At 40.5% G+C, this 24,239-nt stretch overlaps 1 protein-coding gene across 1 annotated transcript; it reads right to left on the bottom strand.

Moving 5' to 3' along the window:
• Positions 1 to 3,225: 3,225 nt before the first annotated feature.
• fah (fumarylacetoacetate hydrolase (fumarylacetoacetase)) lies at positions 3,226 to 24,012 on the bottom strand. The gene is made up of 14 exons (XM_083919274.1): positions 23,899 to 24,012; positions 23,299 to 23,409; positions 22,636 to 22,757; positions 20,142 to 20,191; positions 19,548 to 19,638; positions 17,964 to 18,061; positions 17,687 to 17,739; positions 17,381 to 17,480; positions 15,671 to 15,801; positions 14,105 to 14,180; positions 13,000 to 13,046; positions 6,939 to 7,040; positions 3,998 to 4,115; positions 3,226 to 3,656 (listed from the first exon to the last, which is right to left on the bottom strand). Exons 1-14 carry the CDS (start codon positions 23,977 to 23,979, stop codon positions 3,580 to 3,582), a joined length of 1,257 nt encoding a protein of 418 aa, XP_083775400.1. The 5' UTR covers positions 23,980 to 24,012; the 3' UTR covers positions 3,226 to 3,579.
• Between the last annotated feature and the right edge of the window lie 227 nt (positions 24,013 to 24,239).

Raw genomic sequence — 24,239 nt, 5'->3', positions numbered from 1 at the left:
AACTGACGAATGAGACTTTTGCAGGATCTTGCACTTGAAAGACGTGGAGAAAGGTCAGTGGAGGAAAGGGGTCTTCTTTCTCAGATAGATTTACAGTTCATAGGTCTTTTGGTTAACTTTTGTAAAGTGCTTGGTGATGCCAAATGTCTTCCTGACATGCTCCAGTCCCGCACTCTTGATCAAGCAAGGGCTGTGGATCTCGTAGGTGCCCTTACAGACAGTTTCCAGGACTACAGAACTGAGAATTACTTTGATGAACTATGGAAAGAGGCGGAGGAGCTTGCTGAGCAGTGCAAAATTGGTGTACAAGCAAGATTTCTCGACTCACTGGTGATGAGCACGGTAGCAAAGAGAAACTGTGATGATGAGGGCTTCCCCAGATAACTCTTTTATCAGGTGATTGACTGTCTCATAACTGAGCTGAAGAGGCGTTTTTAAAAGAAAAGTTGTGAGATCATGCAAGGTGTGCCGTCTCTGAACCCAAAGATTGCAACTTTCTTAAATGAGGACTCTGTGTTTGCCTTTGCACGGACCTTTGAGTCAGACCTGAGTGACCTCAAACATGAGGCTCACCAAACCAAGCAACTTCTTGACAGGAGAGGGAAAAGTGGATTAGACAGAACATGTACTTTGCTTGATGTTATTGTATTTCTTGAACCTTACAAAGAGATTTTCAGACTTTGCGAGATCGCTGTTGTTACTCCAGTCAGCACTGTTTCCTGTGAGGGAAGCTTCTCTGCTTTAAAACTCATAAAAACTCACCTCAGAACAACAATGGCTGATGACAGGTTAAGTCACCTTGGAGCTCTCAGTATCGAGTCAAGGAGGGCAGGTGCCCTTAACATGGATGACGATTTCTCACCACAACCGAAGGATCATGCTTTTCTGAAACTGCATAGGGTAGTTTGGCATTTAGATAGTGTCTCTGGTCATGACTAAGCTATTCACTATGTTCTACTTAAACCAAGGATAGTTGGGCTGTCAGACAGTACACCTCGTCATAGTTAAAACCTGCACTATGTTCAAATGTTCAAAAATGGTGTCAAATTGTTTGATGATATATTGATGCATTTTGAAGCCTCTTGGATGAGAGGTGAAACGTCTTCCTAGACAAATAACCAAGTCCAGTTGCTTTTGACTGAAATTGCTCTGAGGATAACGATGACCTGGACAAATGAGAACATTCACAGGCTTAGAGTGACAATGAGCTCTCCTTTAATTCATTATTATTAATTATTGTTATTCATCTATGTATTAGTTTGATGTATTATTTATCTACTTAATGTACTCATCTAGCAATTGTACTTGCTTATTACACAGAAAATAATATTGTTATATATTTCTCCATACAATTCAAACATTCATTGTACTTTCCCATATTAACCTTAACCAGAGTGTTAAAATCATTATTTCCATACCATATCTGCCTCTGGCGTTGCCTGGTGGGCAATAAGTTGGTCTCTGGTTCCCCTAGTTTTGGTGTCCCTTATGCCTTTGTGTGCCCACCACTGGAAGCATGTCACTTTAGGTCAGTCAGTCCACCATGGGCTATGGAAAAAGTAACAGTGCAGTGCGCTTCATAGACGTTATTGTGCACTTTTTCCACCCATGTTTTTCCTTCTAACCATTCCTCTGGGTATTTTTGCATTATTTTCAGTTTTTTTCTCGGAGAAGTAGTTGCATTGCTGCTAGAAGATGTACCACTCGAGACCTGTAAAGTTCTGTCTGCATCACTGTCCTCCATGCTGCTTTGTTGTCTTCCGGTATCTTCTTCGCAAGCAACAATAACTCGACCAATGAGATGAGCAGGATTCTGGTTCATCATGCTCGTGTGTGAGTGTGCTGTCAGCTCATTGGTCACAGAGCAGGAGGTGCTGATATTAATTTTAATGTAAATTTTCTTATAAGGCGCCATTTATTCATTCATTCTATTGACATTTTACATACAATTTTTGATTCTCACGGTAATACAGGACAAAGTGTCTCCCTTTTCAGCTCAATACAGGACGCATACTTTTGTTTCTGAATACGGGACAATTCCGTTTTTCAAGGGACGGTTGGCAACCCTAAATAAAATACAGATTCTAAATGAAGTGGTCTGTTAAATTTTGATGTGCATTAAAGGTTTAAAGTGTTCTACTATGTGGGATCTATTTATGGAATTAGTTTCTTTAGGGGGGGTTCACATGTTTGTGTTACAATGCTACTGTTACTACTGCTACTACTAGAACTGCTTTTGTGCTTTTTCTGGGTTCATAAGGAAATGGAATTTATACTAATTAAAAAATTCTCACTTTTCCAACTATGCTCACTACTTCACCTTCTTCTTACACATTTAAGCCAGCAATCCAGTTTAGCTTTAGCGATTTAGCTTCTTAGCATTTCCTTGCATTTTCTGTAGGAAATGCATTTTCCAGTTTATACTTTTTTCTTTTTTCGTAAGATGGGCATGTGAAAATAATTTGATTTATTGGGCCATATTCAAATTTTTGCATTTGTCTTTTAGATTCAACAGCATGTTTTGTCCCCCCTTTTAGTTAGTTTGTTCAGAGGTTTTAAGTTTCCTGGCTGTGCTTGCATTCTGATCACACACAGATAGTGACGGCAGAGGCTGCCATGCAAAGTGCCACCTGCTTATCCCCAAGGACACTTTGACATGCAAACCAGAGAAGGGGATGGAAGTGCTGATCTATGGATCAATGAATGCCCCACTACCTCCTAAGTCACAGCTGTTGACTGCAACTAAATAGTTTACATACATATACATATACCGTATATACAAATATATATCCATACGTATATATACATACATATATATACTGTACATACATATACAGTATATACAAATATATATCCATACGTATATATATATATATATATATACAAACATATATATATATATATATATATATATACAAACATATATATATATATATATATATATATATATATATATATATATATATACAAACATATATAGGTAGCTTACATAGACAATCCTTTTTAGCAAGATAAAGATCATTGTAGTAGCATTGTTGGTTAAGGTCTGCACAGGACCAGACGTATACTTTATATGAATAAGAAATATGTCTGACTAAATTAGTAATTTCAGGATAAAATTGTGAATGCAGCTGTGATTACCCGCAGACATCTGATGGGCAGGATACCAAAAGACACAAACACTAAAAATACATGATTTAATCATAAATCAGGAGTCAACGCATATAAAACCTTGATAACACTGATCCTGGTATAGCAGTAACATGGTGATGTGGAAGCATTCCTCTGCTGGATGAATATTGCAAAGGATTTCTATAACAAGGTCACTCTACAACTCTACAGAGCTCTAAGACCACATCGACTGAATCTGAGAAAAGCTCATCAATTATTAACTAGGCTAGAAACCCCTAATTTTAAGATGTGTGATATGTGTGAGCAGAGTTTTGGGTTGTAGTCATCTTCATCCATAGTGATAGTAGATAGTGAACACAAGGTGAGATACAGTAGCAGTTTAACTTTGTGTCTTCCAGTATTTATGCTCCACAAAATAATGTCCCCTTAAATGACAGTAAGTGTGTTTCAGTGTTGCAGGGCAGGTAGAATGGTTCCCATGCAGGGTCCAAAGCCCACCCTGTATCCGTCTCCTTGACAGTAACCTGGAAAGAGGAAAAGATGGGACATACTTTAGTTATTAAAATGTTTTTGGACATGATCATCTGTATGGTCATATTATGTAAGCCAATCTTAAATCATAGAAGTCATGTCTTTTAACAGTCAAACATTTTGTCAGACTTATGTTTAGATTTATCAATATTTATATTATTGAAATAAAGAGAAATAATCTGTGGCCTTTCAGAGATGTTACTTCACACTCCAAGTCTCTGAGTGGATGGGCATTAACTATTTAGTATTTTGGGGCATTGTATGCTTTTATGTTTCGCAGTAGGTGGCGCTATGTTTAGGCAACAAAAGGTGTCGGTTAAATGTAGATTATAACCTGTGATGGTGACTTCATCTCCATCCTTCAGAAAGGTTCTGGTTTCTTCTCCTCCGAGATCGATGCTCTTAGATCCTCTCCATGACAGCTCCAACATAGAGCCAAAACTCTCTGGATCCTGTTGGAATACAGAACACGCAGTATAAGCGTTGTACACCACAAACGTACTGTACATGTAAAACACAGAGAGGAAGACTAATGTCCTCTCTTTTATAGATAAACTGTTGGCAATAATGCGGAAAGCTAATTTATTTTTTGTGTCACCAGGTCGGATCCATTGTATCAAATTTAATACCAGACGTTACACAGTGCTTAAAAAAAGAGAGGTCAAAAGACAAAGAGACGACAATACATTAAAGCAAGGAGATAAAATGTAAAATCCCAGAAAAAATATTTGTGGAGAGAGTCGAGAGTTTTAAGGTCACACACTGGGGCTTTAATCCAATCATTTAAAATCTGTTTTACAATACACAGATTATTCAGCAATCAATTCAAAACATTACAAGCATGAAATCTCAGGCCTGACTTAAAGAAATAGTTTGCTAATTTAAACCCAGTTCTGTGTCATGACAGTGTGCGCAGACGAACAGTGTTTGGCTTCCTTCTATGGCCGTAGTGCCCGAGCATTAGTCCACCGAGGGTCTGCCATGATCTGCTGTGTGATAAGAAACATGTTTTTCTGCAGATCTCTGCTACTGTGCTCCGCTGGGATTTCTGCCACAGAAGGAAGTCAAACACTGTTCATCTGCACACACTGTCATAACAAAGAGCAGCTTTATAATGGGCAAAGTATCCATATAACCATAGCACCTCAGGCCAGTCCAAGCCCCCACCACAGCGACTGGTTGACCCAATAAGGAAGTGCCAAAAATTGCAGTTCTCGAGGTGTCCAGTAGGAGTAGTTTGCACATAGAGCAGTTTCTCATTGACCCCCATGTTAAACAGGCTGATTTCACAGCCTAATTAAACCTGTTTAAGACCTGGGACAAAAAAACATTCTAGTCTGTATGTTTACCTCATATCTCCATGACAACACTGAGGGGGGTGATTTTTTTGTAACAGGCTTGTTTTTATTTTATTGGAGGTTAAAGTTTATGAATAATTAGGGCCGTGGCATCTTGAGTGGCAGTTAGCCTCTGGCCCTCACTTTTTTTTCGGGGGCTAGTTGTCAGGATTAGCATCATTAGCATGCTAACTCCGCCATCTCGACCTGGACTGTGGTCATCCGTGTAGTGGTGTTTCCATAGAGACAATGGCCCTCATTTATCAATCTTGCGTGAAAACGGGGCGCAGATCTGAGCGCAGAATTGGTTGTACGACAGAACACACGTGTGATTTATGAAACATTCGTATCTGACCAATCTCAGCGTACTAATGAGCGGGCCTTGATTAATGCGGCAGCTGAATTCGATCGTCATTAACATGTTACGCCCTTAAATATTCCTGGTTCGGAGGCCTCGCCCACTGAGGTCAAACATGGAGAGGAGAAACCCTGGTACGAAAAGAAACTTTTCCGACACACAGATCGGCATCCTGACATCTGAGATGGAGCAAAATAAAGATGTGCTTTTTGGCAGTCTTAAGAGTGGAATAAAAGGGGCCCATAAAAACGCTGTATGGAAAAGAATAACGGAGGCAGTCAACCCGAAGCAGCGCTCCACTGTGACCTGTGTGCATGTGTGCGCACTGTTGAACATGCGCTCCTGCTCTGTAGCGGGGTTATTAGGTATTCCGTTTGAGGATAACCTTTGTCACCATCTGATATTATATATCTGAATTTATCGAGGGTAGCCACTTACCGAGGAGATGACTTTGGCTCTGCAGTGTGCATTCCTGCAGCCGCGCGCCAACACATTAATTAATTCATTCATTCATCTTCAACCGCTTGTCCCTGTCGTGGTCACGCTGTTTTGAAATATAAAATAATCGTGTGTGTCCCCCGGTCACCTGGCCACCACGTTTAAAAGCGATAGCCTGGCATCACAAATCACCTGTACATGTATCGAGTGGTAGTTTTGGCGATTGATGAATTCGTAATCATTCATGGATGGTGCCTTCAGACGCATATGAGTACAATCAATTGCTCCAACCACAATTTTTATTTATTATTCGTTTTAAGAATCCGTTTTGATCTGTTCTTAATATGTGACTGCTTATGCTTAATGACAGCTGAGGTTTGTTAATCATTTTCAGCCAGATTTTGCTGTGCTGCACCGCAAATCCACAGGCTTAAATTTGCGTACACGATCTCAGACCAGACGTGAGATTTGATGGTAGCTCCCGCTCACGTCCAAATTGATGAATGCCGAAGTTTGCTTGGAAATGGTCGTACGCACATTTTTCTGCCGTACGTTCGTTTGATAAATGAGGGCCAAGAGGATTTGTTCTTCGATCGACTGTACAAAGAGATGGTTTAGGAACAGACCCTGTTAACGTTAGCTCTTTTATGCTAATTAAATAGCCGCACTTGCAACATGACTTGAATATAGCCTACTATCGATGACACACGTTGCTAATCTTGGGCAGCAGAAGGATTCGGGTCGTGAGGGTCGGTGTTTCACAGTCTATGGTCATGGTACTGTGTTGAATATCAGTTTAAATCATAGATCATAAATGCTACCTGTACTTCACTCCAGGAGCTGGTGTTTTTTCCACTAGAGACTGACACAGGAGTCTACCGTTCACTCCCGGTCTCGGAAAAAAATCTCAACACTGACTCCCACTCCCGTTTATTTAGTAACGTGTTCTGTTAGCCTAGCTCCCGGGCATTGGAGCTAATGTGGCTAATTCTGTAAACGTTAGCCAGACAGACATATCTCCCTCCCACCAACATCACATCAATGCCCTTTTTTGGTAGGAGGAAATGAGGAGGAGTCAAAGTCTGACAAGATGGAGACTCCCAGAGACGAATATGATTGGATCAAGTTGAAGACACACTTACAGGTCCACTGATGGTGCCAGAAGCCAGCAGGTCTCCTGGTCTGACGTTGCAACCGTTGACTGTGTGATGGGTGAGCTGCTGCTTCATGGTCCAGTACATGTACTGGAGACAGGAAAAGAAACAGAGATAAAACTGGTAGACTTAATACTGGTTCACCATTTGCACAATAGAGACTGCCAGTGATACCTGATGTTCACAGGGGGCCACATAAGTGTTGTAACTTATTAACCAGGAATGACTGCAACAATACACAACTGACTAAATATGCGGAGTCTTAATTTATCAACCTACCCAGTCTTTAAAAATAATTAGGGACTTCAGATGACATTTTCATAACTATCGGCTTCCTTTTTCTGATACCAATTGTTCTATCTGCAAAGTCATACAGAGAGCCTGACATTGCCGGACCAAATCTCAAATGCGAGTGTAGGTGCAAACGGCATCCCAAAGATGATTGTTCATTTCTGGATTAACGTGAACTTTCAGTTTGATTATGAGAAGGCCTCAGCCTGATCAAACAAAGGAAAAGACTAAGCCCGAAAGCCTGGCAGCCTTTGTCCCTGAGGGCATGGTCACAGACAAAGGCCTGCCATGCAACCTTCCCCTACAACAGATCACACCCAGGTGTGAACTCTCCGAGGGACCTCAGACTGTCAGTTCATTGGCTGACCTGACTTCTGGGGATGACATCATCAGTGTCTATAAAACTGTAGGACACTGCTCACGCCCTCTCTCCTGGTCTCTCTCTCTTGGCCTCTCTTCCTTGGACTCTCTTTGAATCTCCACACTCAAGTCAACACTCTCCTGCTGGATCCAGGGACCAGCTGCCCGCTGTCCCTAGGCCCTGAACACGGCCTGTATGGAGTAGGATCACCAGCCAGGTTAACCAACTGGTTACCAACTCAACTGAGCAGAACAAAGAGCGATCTGAGTCCTCTTTTGTCTAAGAGCAACAACCAAGACATCTCCCATCTCATGGGCTGGTAACTAATCACCAACTGGGCATTACTACATGTTATAAGACTGTATGAACGGCTAAGCATAGAACTGTCACTGTGTTATAACCTGAAGTAGAACTTCTGAGGTCTTCAGCCTGCTGGCTTTTGTGTAACTTAATGTTCACACCTTTTCTGCAGGGGTCCAAGCCCTCACCCTTCCTCCCTCTCTTTGTCTTATACACACACACACACACACACACACACACGCACACGCACACGCACACGCACACACACACACATTTGCTGTTAGCTTTAGTTAGTTTATTGTGTTTTGTTTGTATTTATTAATTTGTTAATAAATGTTTTTGTTTACCATATGTCTGTTCATTTAATATTACACAAAGATGAATGAGCCAGCCTCCACTAAGAAAATAACTTTTAAATCCTTCACCTGATTAAACTATTACATTTATCACTGTTCAACCCTTAAGTAGTTGTTTAATATATTTAACAAGACTTTTATATTAGTTGTCACTCCGTCTATGACGGTGGTTCCCCGAGGAACTCTGGTTTAACTAGAGTAATTTTTATTGTTATCTTTGATAATTATTAGTGATAACTAATATTTACTTGATTAACAAGTTTATTGAGTTTATTGAGAATAATCAATCTCATAATCTGAACGTGAGTCAAGGCCCTACATTTAATTGGTTCTCCGTGTGAAGTTTTTAATAGATTAAAGTTATTCATTTTTAGTATTCTTTCTTTATTAATTATCTTTTTCAAATATTCAATTTGATAGTCAAAACTTTGATCCAATTAATCCTAAAGTACCTACACGAGTTAGTCTGGAATATCTCATTTCATTTTGATTTCTAAGTGGTGTTATTAGCAGCCGTAGACCAAAATGCCTTTGGACGCAATTGGATGGACCTTCAACCAATCAGAGCAAAGCCATTGCCACTCCTCAGCATTTATAGTCTAAAGCTGGGCTCAAACTGCAGGAGTTTTAAAATCCTAACCAATGTTGAAATCGAGATACATCACACACATACAGAGAATCATCAGGTTTTCTTCTTTTGAATTTGCAACAGCAAACACCACAAGATTAGAAAATGATGGTGCATCAATCACTACATGATATTATTTGAGATTATGGTGTCAGAGGTATCAATGCACCACCTCTCACAGGCAGATGTAAACAACATGGAGACTGACGACAGGCAACAATGTGTGGTTGTGTTAATGACAGTTTACTGTGAATAAAAAAAAAGCTGACTAAACCAGCCTGGATTACAAATGGTTGGGGAGACGTGCTCAACATGGGCTGTCTGTTCTTCAGAGAAGTGGAGGTGAAATAGATTTGATATCTGTCAAATATAGGCCTAGTCCACACGAACACGGGTATTTTTGAAACCAAACTTTTATGGCTCCTAGTAAAAAAAATAATCCTGTCCACACCACCAGTGTGATAAAAAAAATATCTCCGTTCACACGGAACCGCAAAATCGGCCTCAAACAATGTCATTCACATGCCAAAGCAGTAGGTGGTGATAGCACTCCTAACAGGGAGGCCATTTTAGCCAATCACAAGGCTGGAAAAATTCATACCAGAAAAACAACAATGGCGAACCGAGGCCGGGCAGATTCCTTCGTGTGGATTGACAGTGAGGTTGAGTTACTTCTCACGGTCACTCATGAATTTAAAATCAGCAAAATCCAGGAAAACGTGGTAGTTGCTGAGAAGTTGCTAAATAGCAGCAGTATTTAGGCTTGGTCTTCCATAACAGCAACTCCGTCAGCTGGTCACGTCTAGACTGCTCCACATGTCTCCATTGATACATCTGACAGTTTACCGTCGCACGCTGTGACGTCAAACAATGTCGACCAGACATTGTGTTTTTCCTCAGTTTTCCTGTCAACACATGACTGCTGAAACCGGACTCCAAAAGGTTCACCCTGGACTCCGCTTACAAAAAACTCCAGTTTCAGAAGCCCACAACTGGGGTTATGTGTGGATGAAAGGACAAACCGCACAGAGAAACACATGGTTTCAAAAATGCCCCAGTTCATATGGACGGCCCTATAGTATGCTAGCCGTAAGCTAGCATACTATAGGGCGTTGGTTGGCAACATCATCAGCTGCTCAAGGACTCTCTCTCATTTTGAAAGTACAGACGTAATTATAATCATAATCCTCCATATTTGAACCCTGTTTAAAATGATCCCTGATGAGGCTGCCAACAGTTTTGGAAATTTAGCATTGGATCTGTAAATCGCTCACCAGATAATCTGAGCAGACCAAAGCTAATTTGCAATGACCAACCCTAGAAGGGCCTTTAAAATACATCAAACTCAAAATAATAAATAAAATACAGACAAAACAGTAGAAGACATAAACTTATACAAAAAAGCACCATAAAAGGAGAAGCACAAGATCATACAACCAATCCATGTATTTCATGTATTTTGCGAAGGCTCCTGAGGTTGTGAACAGGAACATGAAGAACATTATCCAAGGTCCAAGTCAAATGACACCACAGTACTAAACACTGCAGGCCTTAATGCACAATCTCAAATCTGATGTTTTGTTTGTCTGTTCACATAAGTCTTTAAATGTGGCCTGTCTACGGATTGTTGAGTGAAAAGCTCACGCTCCTGAAGTGACCCGCATGATGACATCACGCCACAACCGTGTTAACAGAAACAAACATGGTAACGGCGACAGGTATTGTAGGACTTAATGGCTTAATGCTCAAAACAGTATGTGGCTGCAGCCTGCAAATTTGTGAGTGGGGGATATCACGAATGAGGAAGAGGAGAAAGAAAATTCATATTTTAATGATGGCTCTCTTCTATGGCCCCGTTCGGACATTTCTCTCGAAATGCTATCGAAAACCGATGTGTTACGATAAGACCCTTCAAGTCTAAATTGCACAAAGTGTCCCCCCAAATACTAATACTAATTAGGTCTAAAACTTCACTCTCCCTCCACTGGCCGCCTGCTTCACTGCTGTCCTCCATGCTTGTTTTGATTCTGTTCCTGGCTGACGCCTAACACTTTTTTTCCCAATCAATTATATTTGTCATTCATTTATAAAAATGTGCATTATGTGTCAAAATCTCAAAGTCTCATTAAATGTGACCTGGCTGTTCAGTTTGCGGTCACATTTAAAAATCCTATTCAGTAGCACATTTAAAAGAGGCCTATTTCTGATTGGAAAATGTCCGATTCAATGGAACTTGTACTGTTCACAGTGTCAAACGCAAATCAAGGGGCGGCTGGTGGCGATTGCTCTAAGACTGCAAGGGAAGCTCAGCTTTCCTTAAAATGTCACCAAAACAAAAAAAAGTGGTGAAATATGTACTGCTGTGTGAACATTTCATTGACTAAATATGCTCTAGAAAGCCTTCATCTTTAGTTCAGAATCAGCTACTTATCACAGGTAACTGGAGCAACTTCCTTCTCATTCATCCCCACAGCTCCACAGCTCTTTACACAGTCGGACGCTCAGCTTCTACTGACTTCAACGGGGAAGCGTAGAGCGGGTTGTTCCACTGCAGCCAAACTAGACGCTCATTGGATAAATGCTGGGCTTTGTCCCGCCCATGGAACACTCAGCGTCTCTGGGGGTCTATGGGACAGTGGGCTGGCCCGGAGGGTCGGCTTCTGCATGATGATTGTATGAGCTGTCTGAGGCGGAATCCTATTTTGATTGACAGTTAAATGAGCGAATCAGCGATCTTGAAGAGTAAACATACAGCGGAGCATTTTCTTAGTTTTTCATTCCGTTGTTCTGAACTGATCCGGAGACTTTACCGATCCCCAGAGACTTTGTCTTTGTTAAAAACGACTAGTGTTGTGTTTGGAGACTCTGTTCTGTCACTCTGCGGTTTCTTTCACCAACGAGCAGCAGCAGCTGTGGAGCTTCTCCCCTGTCACTCACACTCACACTCACAGGCGGTCACACTTCAAAGTAGCCTGGCGCAGCAGCTCCAGCTGGGCCTAGGCTGTGTAAGCAGCCTAGCTCTGCTGCCATTGAGAGGACACTGGTCAAGTCTCTGGAAAAGACGCCTAGTTAGTACGACAAGGTCACAGATCATTTTCCTGAAAAGGAATGAAGGGTAGAATTTACATATAAATAAAAAAACACATTTATGATATGGGCCGGAAAAATGAGCTTCCCTTCCTTAAGAGACCAGCAGCCACTACTGTGGTGGCACAGTCGCCCCATGTAAAGAGGCTGAAGGTCCTTGAGGCAGCTGCAGCGGGTTCTACACCAAACTGCGGCCCTTTGCTGCATGCCCCCCCCCCCCCCCCCCTCTCTCATCCCATTTCCTGTCTGTCCTGTCTAATAAAAAAAGGCTTAAAGACTGCCAAAAAAAGAATCTTTAAAAAAAAAGAAAGAAAAGAAAATCAGATATGGGTCACATATGAGTGAAAAAAATCAGATCCAGGTCACTTGGAACTTTAGTGTGAACGTAGCCTTTGTGACTGACCTGTCTAATACCAAAAACACCCTATATGCTGTATTATAGAAATAATGCAGCACATTAATTATGCCGCGTTCAGACCAGGTGCGATAGACATGATGAAATTGCAAGAAAAGTGAGTAATGCGCTGCTTGATCATATTTGGACCATTTGGACGTGCCAATTGCATCATCCACGCGATGATGATGCGAACCCACCTATATAAACATTTTACACCCGCTATTTCCTTTCTCTCATCAACCATGGCTGAGATAACCACTGTTGCTGCATTGTACATGTTGTGGAAGTCCAAGATACGTCTCCTCCATTGTTGACAAGTAGTGCTTCTGCCAGCGGGGGAATCACAACACTCGCACCACCTCCTCACACTCTCTTTCCTTCTGATTGGCTGACGTGCCATAGCGTCACACAATTTGGCTGAAACTCGCACGTTGGAGGTGTTGGACGCGAATATCATTCAATTTTCGTGTCTATCGCATCGTGACCAACGGGGGGTAAAGCGTAGCCCATCTTGAGACACGTATGTAGATTGACTTTATGTATGTAATCGTGCTGCTTCTATTGCTTCTGTCGCTTCCGGTTTGAATGTGGCATTACAGTGGATCCGGCTCTGCACACAAAGTTCTTACCTTAAAGTTTGACTTGCAGATGGTTGCTGCCTCTGCCATGCCATCTCCTAAAAGACAAACAGTGAAAATTCACTTCTACTGAAACAGATATTTACCTCATAATATATTGTAGTACTGTGTTTTAGAATCCTAGAAAGAGAGAAGAAAATATGATCCCTTTTTATTCAATAAATTTAAACCATCCAACAGTATAAACAAAGCACCAACAACGAAGTTAGCAAACCTGGAGTTTATTAAAAAAGACTGTTTTACAATGCTACAAGCCTTAGCAGCCGGCTACATCCATATTGAGAGGTAGTCCATAAAAGTCGATTAAGAATGCACTGGAGTTCAGTTCAATACTTTCCATCCATATATGTCGTATCATGCTACTGCAGAGGTTTGGTGTTATTTTGAGCAGTATTAGTGGTTAAAAAAAGCCGTTATGGACTGTTCAGAGCTACTCAGTGTTAGCCATGTTTGGCTGTTAGCAACTCTCTGGGATTTCTCTGTTAATGTGTGATCAACAAAAAAAATGGCTTATTTGCTGTATATTCATGTCAAAAAAGACCATGGGATGCTTTTACGCTGGAATTACACTTTAACTTCTAAGAGAGTAGCCCACCTAAAAGTACTGCAATATGATACTTCACATTTGATCATAAGCCTGTTCATCTTTAGAGGGGGACCATCTGTTGGTTAGGTTTATCCTTCTCCAAAACTTTATTTGGAACAGTGTACTGTGAGTACAGCGTGTGTGTGAGCATTAAGTTCATAATACATACGTTTGTATGGCAGACAACCATCAGAGGTGTTGGTGTAAAGTACAGGTGGTAAAATATTAAGCAGCGTGGATGAGAGAAATACAGAGAGAGAGAGTATGGAGAGGGAGACATAAAATGATTTAATGGCTACTCATTACCATGGATCACCTCAGGGCTCTGTGTGTGTGTGTGTGTGTGTGTGTGTGTGTGTGTGTGTGTGTGTGTGTGTGTGTGTGTGTGTGTGTGTGTGTGTGTGTGTGTGTGTGAGCGAGAGGGGGAGAGAGAGAGAGAGAGTATTCAACTAATTAACCACACAGTGAAGTCATTACAGTAGATGATGATAGTCACTTTGTGTACAGTACCTTTAAGTGACACAAACAGGTTAATGTTGAGTGTGTAAGCATCAGGGTGTTGCAGGTAGGGGAGGGGCTCTGGATCCTGCAGAGAGAGGGGAAATCGAAAGAAAACTGACATTTTGGTATATTCAGTGATCATTTTATTATTATCATAGTTGTTATTATTGTGGTTGCTGGGCATATCCACCCCCCTTCCTCACACTCCAAAGATATAAACAGTAAGATATTCATCAATTGAATTGTCTTTAAGTCCCTCTCTATCACAGAGTGAGTTAAAACAATGGTGATTGATCATGTGACCCACTAATGAAAGCATGTGTTGCCTTTTTTCTGAGTATTTACATATGCGTGTCTGTGGAGACATTCCCTCTCTAGATGTAAATAAGTCTCCATGTTAGTGACTGCTGACAGCTTTTGGTCTGTCGCTGAATCTCTTCACTGTCACTTATGATCTGTTTCATTGTAATCAGAACTTCACACTTCTGAGTCAGTTTTGTAGTAAAGGCAGAAGTGTAATAGGAACATGTGTTTATGGATTTATGAGGGAGGTAGAGAGGTGAATGTGTTTCAATAAAGTTTACAAAAGAGCAAAAAAACCAGTGACCATGAACGTGACAAGATGGAGGCTCTGAAAGGACAGGCTCACCTGCAGTTACATCTTACTGCCCCAGAGGCCGCTAGAAACAAGGGATCTCAAATCATATGGAGTACAACTTTAAAGTACACCCAATACACTTTATGCCAAAGACACACACTTTTTGTCTCATTAATTATAGTTTGGCCTGTTAGCATGACTGTGGATGTTAGTGAAGTAGATAACCAGAAGACAGCCTGGTCTGTTGAACTGGCTTCATAGTCCAGGCCTCTGCTCTATATGGACATGACCCCCCTCAGGCAACATTACCACCCATTAATGTTACTGATGATGATGATAATGTCTATCTTGTGTTTGGCGTTAAAACCTACTAGCTTTGGGCCATATATCAGCTTTTGGTTGTACTTTTTTGGGGGGCATTTTTGGGGGCATTGTTATTTTATTTTGCTAATTTAATGGTTTGACTCTGAAGAGAGAGAGCTGCTCATCAGACAGTGGGGAAAAGTGTGTTTAGAGACGGCATATTTTCATTCCAAGAAAACCAGAGTTGTTCATTGTTGGAACAGTATTTATTTTTTAGCTTAATATGGAAAAGTGCACTGTAAGAATATGTCCTTTCCTGACAGTTTGTGAGTTTCTTTCTTTTTTTCTTTCTTTCTTTCTTTCTTTCTTTCTTTCTTTCATTTAGCAAACTCGCCACTCGAGCCAAACTCTTAGCTGACGGGGAAACAGAACTAATCATCAGCTAATCATGAATGATTAACTTAGTATCCAGCCAAATGAAACCCCGTAACATTAACCTACCTTTGACAGTATACCATATACTATATTTCATGCTTTGAATCATATTCCCTGTAAAGTGTTCTGTGTTAGTTTAGCAGTTATTTTTAATACTTTTCTTAACCTTATTCTTCAAAAATGGCCGTCTTGCTGTTGATGATGACACATTCCCATGTAAGTTGTGAACTTGTACTAACCTGGATGGGGTTGGGCTCTGCAAAAGGTAACAGCGCCTCCATTGGGATAACCCAGGGTGAGATGGTTGTCCCGAAGTTCTTCCCCAGGAAAGGACCAAGAGGAACATACTCCCATGACTGGATGTCCCTGGCTGAGAGTAAACACAAATATTACCTCATAAGTAGACAGGTCATGGTTCTGTAATGGTAATTATAGCTACTGTCAGGCAATAGCAGGGAATACAAAAACTACCAGAAGAATGTGTGGTGACTTGTCTTCCTGCTAAGCATTCCATGATAATGTGTACTGTATGCTCTTCGACTCAGTTACTTTGCAGAAACTTACAGTTTACATGATGCTAGAAGTCAGAAAACATTAGCCTCTGCTTTGCAACCTATGTCAGAAATTAACTCATGTTGACATTAAACAGGCAGTAAAAACAGATAATTTAAGCTTAAATTTGAATTAATTAAAAAAATAGCTTCAATTTAATTCAAAGTGAATTTTGAAAATGTCCCAATTATTTTTTAGACAGCAGGGAAAACATATTTTTAAATTTACTACACTGTTTGCAACAGATACAACAGATCGTAGTTGACAGGACCCAGGCTCGAACTGCACAGAAAAGAAACAAGAAACTTGGTGAGTTTTCTTACATTATATACAGTAGGATGATAAACTAACTCATATTTTAGTGCATTATTCTCTCTGTTGGTCAGGAAAGGTTAGTGTGGGCTATTTTCATCTCCCACCATTTCTCTGACTCATTATTGTAATTTGTTGATTCATATATTCTGCTATTTGTGTCACTATTTGTTATTATTATTATTATTTTTTTTTTTTTACTATATTACACATTTATTTTTAATCAGTATTATATAATCTAGCTTTAGGTAATTTATTTATCGTCTACAAGTACAAATGGGAACCATACAAGGTGGCTCGGCCCGAATCTCACAACACCTTCCTGTTGATGCTCAGGCACAGGTGAAAGGCCACAGATGTTCAAGGAGAAAAGGCAGTGGGAACTAGAGGGACAGAAAATCTGGCAGTACCCAGACTCCACTCTAGCTCCGCTATAGCTATAACTCTGCTTTAAACAAGCAATCTGCTTTCAGCCTTATGAGAAGATACGGTCACCCAGATTTTTCTATTAATATAATTGATATTGTGTTGTAATGCTGGTTTTAATTGACTTCTGCTGGCAGAGATGGAGGAAAGTGGCAGGCTCAGTATGACTGAGACAGGAGTAAAGAGGAGATATTAGCGAGAATGACAGGTGGAGAGCAACAGCAATGTACATGTCCTCTCCAGAGATCTCCAGCTGAATCAATAATACATAAACCCACTCTTGTTTAGATGAGCACTTACTCCGCCATTTAATCTAAAGCCATTACCATTTGACTAAATCTAAAGTGGCATCAACATGTTTAATGCAGAGGTAAATTAAAGAATACTCTGCTAATTAGAGCTTCGGATTTGGTTGCGTAGCATAGCATCAGCTTCATCAAAGAATCACAACAGTCACGCAGACATGACTGCTATGAACATGAGTGCTGCATGTTAAATATCTCCTTTCCATGACATTCTGGTTAGTTTTATTATATTTTCTAAAACCATGACCGGAAAAGCGTCATCCCAGGTTGGCTGGGATGTGTCCGGGAACCATAAAAAACATTTACAAGCACAGATGAATGATGTTGGTGTGATGTTGTTGCAGAGGCTCTTACCACTCCAGTCATTCATAAGTACCATGCCAAAGATGTGTTCATGGGCTTTGTTAATGGTAATGGGCTCCCCGAGCTGATTCCCTCCTCCAACAAAGAAGGCCTTTTCAGAGTAAAGAAGAAATATAACAGCAGTGAAATCCTGATATTTTGCAATATTGAATATCACACAGACTGGCAAAAGGCAACAGAGGAGGGCAACTCTGCCCTCTATCCCAAATATAACAGATGTTGAAATGAAGACATTTCCACATCTATTTAAACATTCCAAACATACTGGTGATTAGATTAAGTAAACACTGTAATCACCATCTCCAGCTCAATGTCCAGCTGCTTAGAGGGCCCAAACACTGGAGGTTTTGCTAAGAGAAAGGACAAGGAAACAAGGTTATCATCAGCTGTAAGAGGTTCAGCTCTGTGGACTTATTACAACAAAAGTCTGACAATGATACAGGAGTGCAGTGTGTTGGAGTACTCTGTTAGGGTTAACAAAGATGTAATCACCTGTCTTGAAGATGTGTAAACTTACGCATACATAAATTATATAAATAATATAGCCCAACACTGGTGAGTGTAAGGACCTTACTCTGGTCAGGTCTCATCTGGCCTGAGGGGCGGCGGATGGGGGTCCCAGAAACAACCACTGATGATGCTCTACCATGGTACCCCACTGGAAGCCTCAACCTGCATAACACAATACTGAATGTTAGCACAACTGTGACACAAGCAAGTGGGAAAATAAAGTTCGGTTGCACATGGGCCACTGTGTCTTCATACTTCAGTCTACAATTGTGACTATTGAGCAGGAATGGGATTTCACTAAACACACTTTATTGCAGAATTAGTTGAGTTAGGATTAGGTCATATTTCTTTTTTTTCTAAAAAATGACTTAAAATGATTAATCAATTATAAAAATATTTGGCGATTGATTTAATAGTTGACAGCTAATCAATTAATTGACTAATCAATGCTGCTTTAGTTCTAAGTAATGTGACTGGACTGGACAAGAGGCATTTAATGAGTACTGATATACGGTACAGCATCGACCCATGTATTACTCCCCTTTAGTGTTCTAATAACGGTTAATTACATTAAGGGTCTAAACTAAATGCTAAAACATATTTCCACAAATAATATTTGAGCTAAATTATGAATGATCATCAGAAGAGGAGGAAGGGAAGGAAAGAAGCCTGGATACAAGAGCCGCTGGGTCCAGCACTCGTCTCTCTCATCCGCTGACCTAACGCTAGACAAATTAGAGAAGAGCAAAAATGACGCTAATGCAAACACTTTAAGGCTTTGAACTGCTTTCAGACTCAAGTCTCAAAAATATAACATGGACAATAGTCTGTTAAGAAGAGTAAACCGAATACAGTCTGCAGAGCAAGAAACAGTGGAGCGACGTAACGTTACTGTCTGATCAACAGTTAGCTCATCAGAACCACACATGCCACCAAAGAGACTTTCTACAGACTCTTTTTTCACTGATGGCACAATAAATGGAAACATAGAGATAAATGCACATGATAAAAAGTAACGGGCCTGCGGCAACGTGTAGAGCTAGCTTACACAAAGTTAGTGCTGGTTAGCAAGTGTGCAGGAAATGTTTGTCTTTAAATAAATAAAGGAACCAAAATCTGTTGTGGCTCATTGCCTTTAACTAATAAATGGCACTTGTAGAACTGTGGAATTAAAGCAATATCACACTCAAGGTCGTGCTGTTGTACTGGATATCACAATGACTGTCGCAGGCACGATTCAGAAACATTTGGTCTATCATGAAAGAACGATTGCTAAAACTATCCTGATCCTGATATGTGACATGTTGAGCAGGAAGGAACAGCTTACCAATCATCTGCTTAACTAAAGTGCAGTGTATCAGAGCCACCTTTGCATTCCTCCCATGGGAGCCCAAGAACAAATGAAGGCTCTCTGTGCAGTGTGGCTGAGGTGTGGGGTATGTTTACATGCACACTAATGTTCTGGGGACCAGATCTATTGGAGAAACCTTGTAGTGTCCCTCCACATATCACTGTTTGCAGAGAGCCTTGAAAAATTTGTTTCAAGCTGTCTCTAAATATCTGCCCCAACACTGGAAATGAATCAGAGCCTTCTGTTGATTCTACAAAGAGCTGTTAGTGCCTCCTGCTGGTTTGATTCATAGTGTACCAGTTTGGCATCAGAGCATTCTCCTTTCCCCGGAACATGGTTCCAACATTGGTGGCGTGATCTCTGGAGGAGTAGAAGTCAGTGTAATCGCCTGTGGGAGACAGATCAGACAATTTGTAAGAGGGGCAGGCTGAAATCTTCCTATCTACTGTCTGTACCCTTCTTTCATTAGTGAAGTCTATCAGCCTCACTGAAGCCAAGTCATAAGTATTAGAAATGGAATATGTTATTAAACAGTGCCCCCTGGTGCTGATGTGCAAATCCATTTAAATGTGTGAATGCTATTCCCTGCATTTACATCTACTTAGCAAGTAAATAAGCAAGTATCAAACCGTCATTGTGCCTTCCTCAGTCTGACTAAGGGATGAAACATTGCAAACGTAAACTATTAAAATTGGTTCCATCGATAAAGAACTGTCAATTATAGATCATGTATGTATGCGGTGTAATTTTACTGTATGGACACCCCTATCTACATATCTCAGTGTACTCTTTTGCTCTGAGACGATATTTCCTGTAGGTACCCAAAGGAATGTCATTTGATGAAACAAACAGCTGTAACAACAGGAGTTGTAACATTCAGGAGTGGCTCACCGATGTCTGCAGGAAGGTGCATGGTGGCTGTACTCTGATGGACAAATGCTCTGCAAAGACAAGAACAGAAAGACACAAACCTCCATTGAAATAAGCTGTCTCAAGAAAGGAACACGAATCAGCCAGCAACCAGAAAAGGCTAGAAGCCTTTAGGAAATTTGAAATAAAAGGTTGTTCCCATTCCACAAGAAATCACTTTCCAGAACATTTTAAAGCCCAGTACAGACCAAAGATTCACAACAAGATGAGTTGCAATTTGCAACTACTTGTAATGTGCTGGTCAGCAACATTCTGAAACCCCCAATGAATCTCTGTACTACTGTTTAAACCAGCAGGGGTGGACTCCACTGGTTGCAAGAAGACAAATGTATAGAAGTCAATGAGAAAATGAGCCTGCTTATCATTTAATTTATTACCTCAGTAAACATTTTCCTAATGAGTTTACAGTTTCAAGTCATCCTCAATACAGCATGATGTTCATTTAGTCAATTATGGACCCATTTAGAGTCAAATAGATAATAAAGCAGGGGATGCTTTAAGGTGTGGCAACCTTGTTATTGACAGGTTGCTGTGCTAACAACGGGATATAATCTTTTTTGGGTGTTCTTGCCCTCACAGGCACACCATTTTCACTTCATTTAAGTCTGCTTAACCGTTTGGTCGCCTAAAAATGTCTTGGTCAGCGTTCGGTTGAACCTTACTGATAAACCTAAAGTTAGTTAGCTAGCACTCGCTTTAGCCGGTAACTTAAGTGAAACTGCAGATTTTTAACCAGCTCTGAGTCACAGACAGTAGAGGCAGATGAACGCCGCCAGCTCCCCGCTCACCCGCTGGTAATCGTCCACCAGATGACTCATGGCTGCAGGTTGAAAATATGCAGTTTCACTCTTTAGTGTTTAGCCAAGCACTGCACAATTAATACACCGTCTTTGTCCTCAGCTCCATCCTCTCGTCAAAAAACCAAGATGGCGAAGGCCAAGATGCCAAATTAAAAGCTACAAAACCGTAGTCCACAAACTGATGGGTCACGTCACGGTGGCTACATCCGTCTTTATTATACATTCAAGTATTCGCAAATGAGATTTATAGGATTATATCTACCCGTGCCCCTTTTTAAATTAATAAGAAAATACCACTAAGTTTGGGAGGAAATTTCTTTATTCTTTGATTTTTTTTGTTACTGGAAAAAATAAATAATTCTTGAATTATGACTGATACATTTAAGCTGAGAACATCTCTGACTCCTGTATCAATTTAGAGATATTCCAGTGTAAATGTATATATGTGTATCTTGAAATATTTACATTTGTGAATACTTGAGGCGCTGACTTCAGGACATCTCTAACTACATACATGCTGAATATCTAAAATATTTACTCCATCAATTTAGAGATTTTCCAAAGTAAAAAGATTTGCCTATGATCTAGTGCTAAAAAGGTAAACAACACCACCTTAACTTTTCCATGCAACGCTGATAAACGGTCTTGAGTTATTGCAAATCTTTGATCTGAACTGGGTGTAAGGGCATTTCCAATTATTTTATGTCCAAAATATTAATTTAATCAGAAGAAATTATACAATTAAGTGATCAATTAAATTATTCAAGTGACAGCAAATTAACAGTAACAGAGACTTTTTCATAGTTCAGTAACAAACAACAATAATTATGTCAGGCAGGATTTTTCACACGTTTCCACTTTAAGCCAGATAGACCTAAAGGCATTCATTTTTCTGAATTTCTCTCCTACAGTTAAACTATATACAGTTTTTCTTCGGCCATTATTTTGAATTTTTTGAAGTGGATTTCTTCTAATTGATTGTTATGCTTTATGACAAAATGACACCAATGTCATATATTCAAGACATATTACATTTTCTGCTCTTGATCTGTTGAAGCTGCATGTATTTGGCTTGTAATTCAGAACTATGTCTCTTTCATGTGAAGATGCTCATACAAGGGAAAACCCAGAGTCCACTGAGCCTGATGATAACCAGCTTTGTGATCCAAGATATCCAGGATCAGCAGTGTTGAGCTCAGTGAAGCCAGGGACACCAACGAGAGTGGGACATGGTTGAACTCACTGCTTAATAAAGCAGTAATGTCATCTGCCAGCTGATGTTAGGACATTGGACAACAATTTCAGAGTTTGAAACACCTGTGACAGTTCATATAACTAACTAACTAACTAACTAACTAACTGTTGCACTTTAAAAGCTTTTCCAGAAAAACTCCTATTTTTCAGATGATTAACTCATTTCAGTCATTTTCAAGGGCTTTGATTGTAAAGGTGCATTACAAAATCCCATGATGTGCAGGAACCCTGTCAGGGTTTGACTGGTAGGCCAGTTCATATTTTGAGCAGGTATTTGAGCCACAGAACTGAAACTCTCCACTGTAGCCTGGTATGACAATTACAATATTTCTTGTATTGTATTTTCATAAACATATGTAACCATATAAAGCAATAGCGTGATTAAGACTACACAGACTGACCTGCTCCGAAGGCCGACATCATCTCTCAGTGTGCTCTCATTGGCCGACAGCAGTCCCTGCAAAGTCCTCCTGGTCTCCCTCCAGGCCTCATAACCAAGAGCCATGAAAGCATTCAGTGTGGGCTTGTAGGGAGACACAGATAACAAATCAACTATGATACATAAAGCATATAAGAATATAATCAGATGACATCACTTCCCTTAAATGCACAAAGATGCACTGCTTCTCCAGTGGAGGGGGGGCCCAAGAGAAGAGCACAAGCAGACAGAGTGGCACAGCTCACAGCTCTGTTCACTGCTGCAGTCTAAACAGTTCACATGGGCCATCTGGTGGGTGTTGGTGCGTACTGCAGCTAATGCTGTAATCAGCTGGATAGAATAAAAGTCCCCTCTCCCTAACCGCTGCCATCGGGCAACTTACCGCCACAGAAGTCTGCCTCAGTATATGAACAGTTCTGGGATAAAGCTGAACGTATTAGTCACAACTGCAGTTCAAATGGATGGAACATTAAGACTGCACTTACAGTACTTTCGAAAGGTCCTTTTATCATACTATATACTGTAATACTAATTTTCTACTATGATGTTGCACCTTACATGTGATTTCTGTCAGGTAAAAAGCCTTGGTGCCTCTTCTGTGATTACTATTAGAGATTAAACTTACCTGGTCAAAGACATCCTGATGTTTGGAAATCACAGGCCCTCGAAACAAAGACTTTATCACACTGAGGACCAGTATCTGGTCACCAATGGCAACACCAATGCGTCGTTTGGGCTGGGGAGAGAAAATACACTCAGACATCCCTCCATCTATCAAGTGCAAAATGTTCTTTCAAGTTAACAGTGTAGAAGAGCAGTTTTCCATTCAACAATAGCTAATAGTTGTCACTTTTGAAAGAGCATTTTTTTTTGCAGTATTTGCATGTATTTGTAATTTTATATTATTCTGTTAATCGTTTTCATGTTGTTGCACTGCGGTTTGACTGGGTGTGAGATCTTTGCTGGTTTTGGTATTTGGGGATGAGAGTGAAACAGGCTCAGGATGCTCAGTGCACTCACAGCTGCCCAACACGCCTCAACATATGTCCTATCCCTCGGTACTCTTCAGCAAGGATGTGACAAGAGATCATCTTTTTCCTTGTAGACCAACATTTATGGAAGCATTTGTTTTTGAAAAACCGCTGACCAGAAGTTCTCTCTGTGTCTGAATGAACAACACTTTATCTATTTGCAAACCCAGCAGAAATAACCAAACTGCACTTACATGATCAGGTGTGGAGAAGATTCCATAAGGGAGGTTATGGAAGGAGAAATCACACGATGCATCTACTTTTATGAAGGACATCTTCTCTTTGGCAGTGGTATTTTACTCAACCTTACTGAGTTACTGAGTGCCTGAGCAGAATCAGTAAGCAGTTCCAGATGTTAAACTTTGGACAGGCCCGCCTCCCACTGTTGGGCCAATCACATGCTGCCAATCGTATCCACCCTAAAGCAGGCCAGCCTGGTGAATGACTAAGCAAAATAGTAGTCAAGGTACAGATGAGCCTCTTCTGTTGTTAGGAAAGTTAAAAGAAAGTGCAGATTCTACAATGCTTCTTGTAA

This window comes from Echiichthys vipera, assembly GCF_963691815.1.
Source record: "Echiichthys vipera genome assembly, chromosome: 1".
NCBI lineage: Eukaryota > Metazoa > Chordata > Actinopteri > Perciformes > Trachinidae > Echiichthys > Echiichthys vipera.
This window is presented reverse-complemented; position numbering and strand designations above follow the sequence as displayed.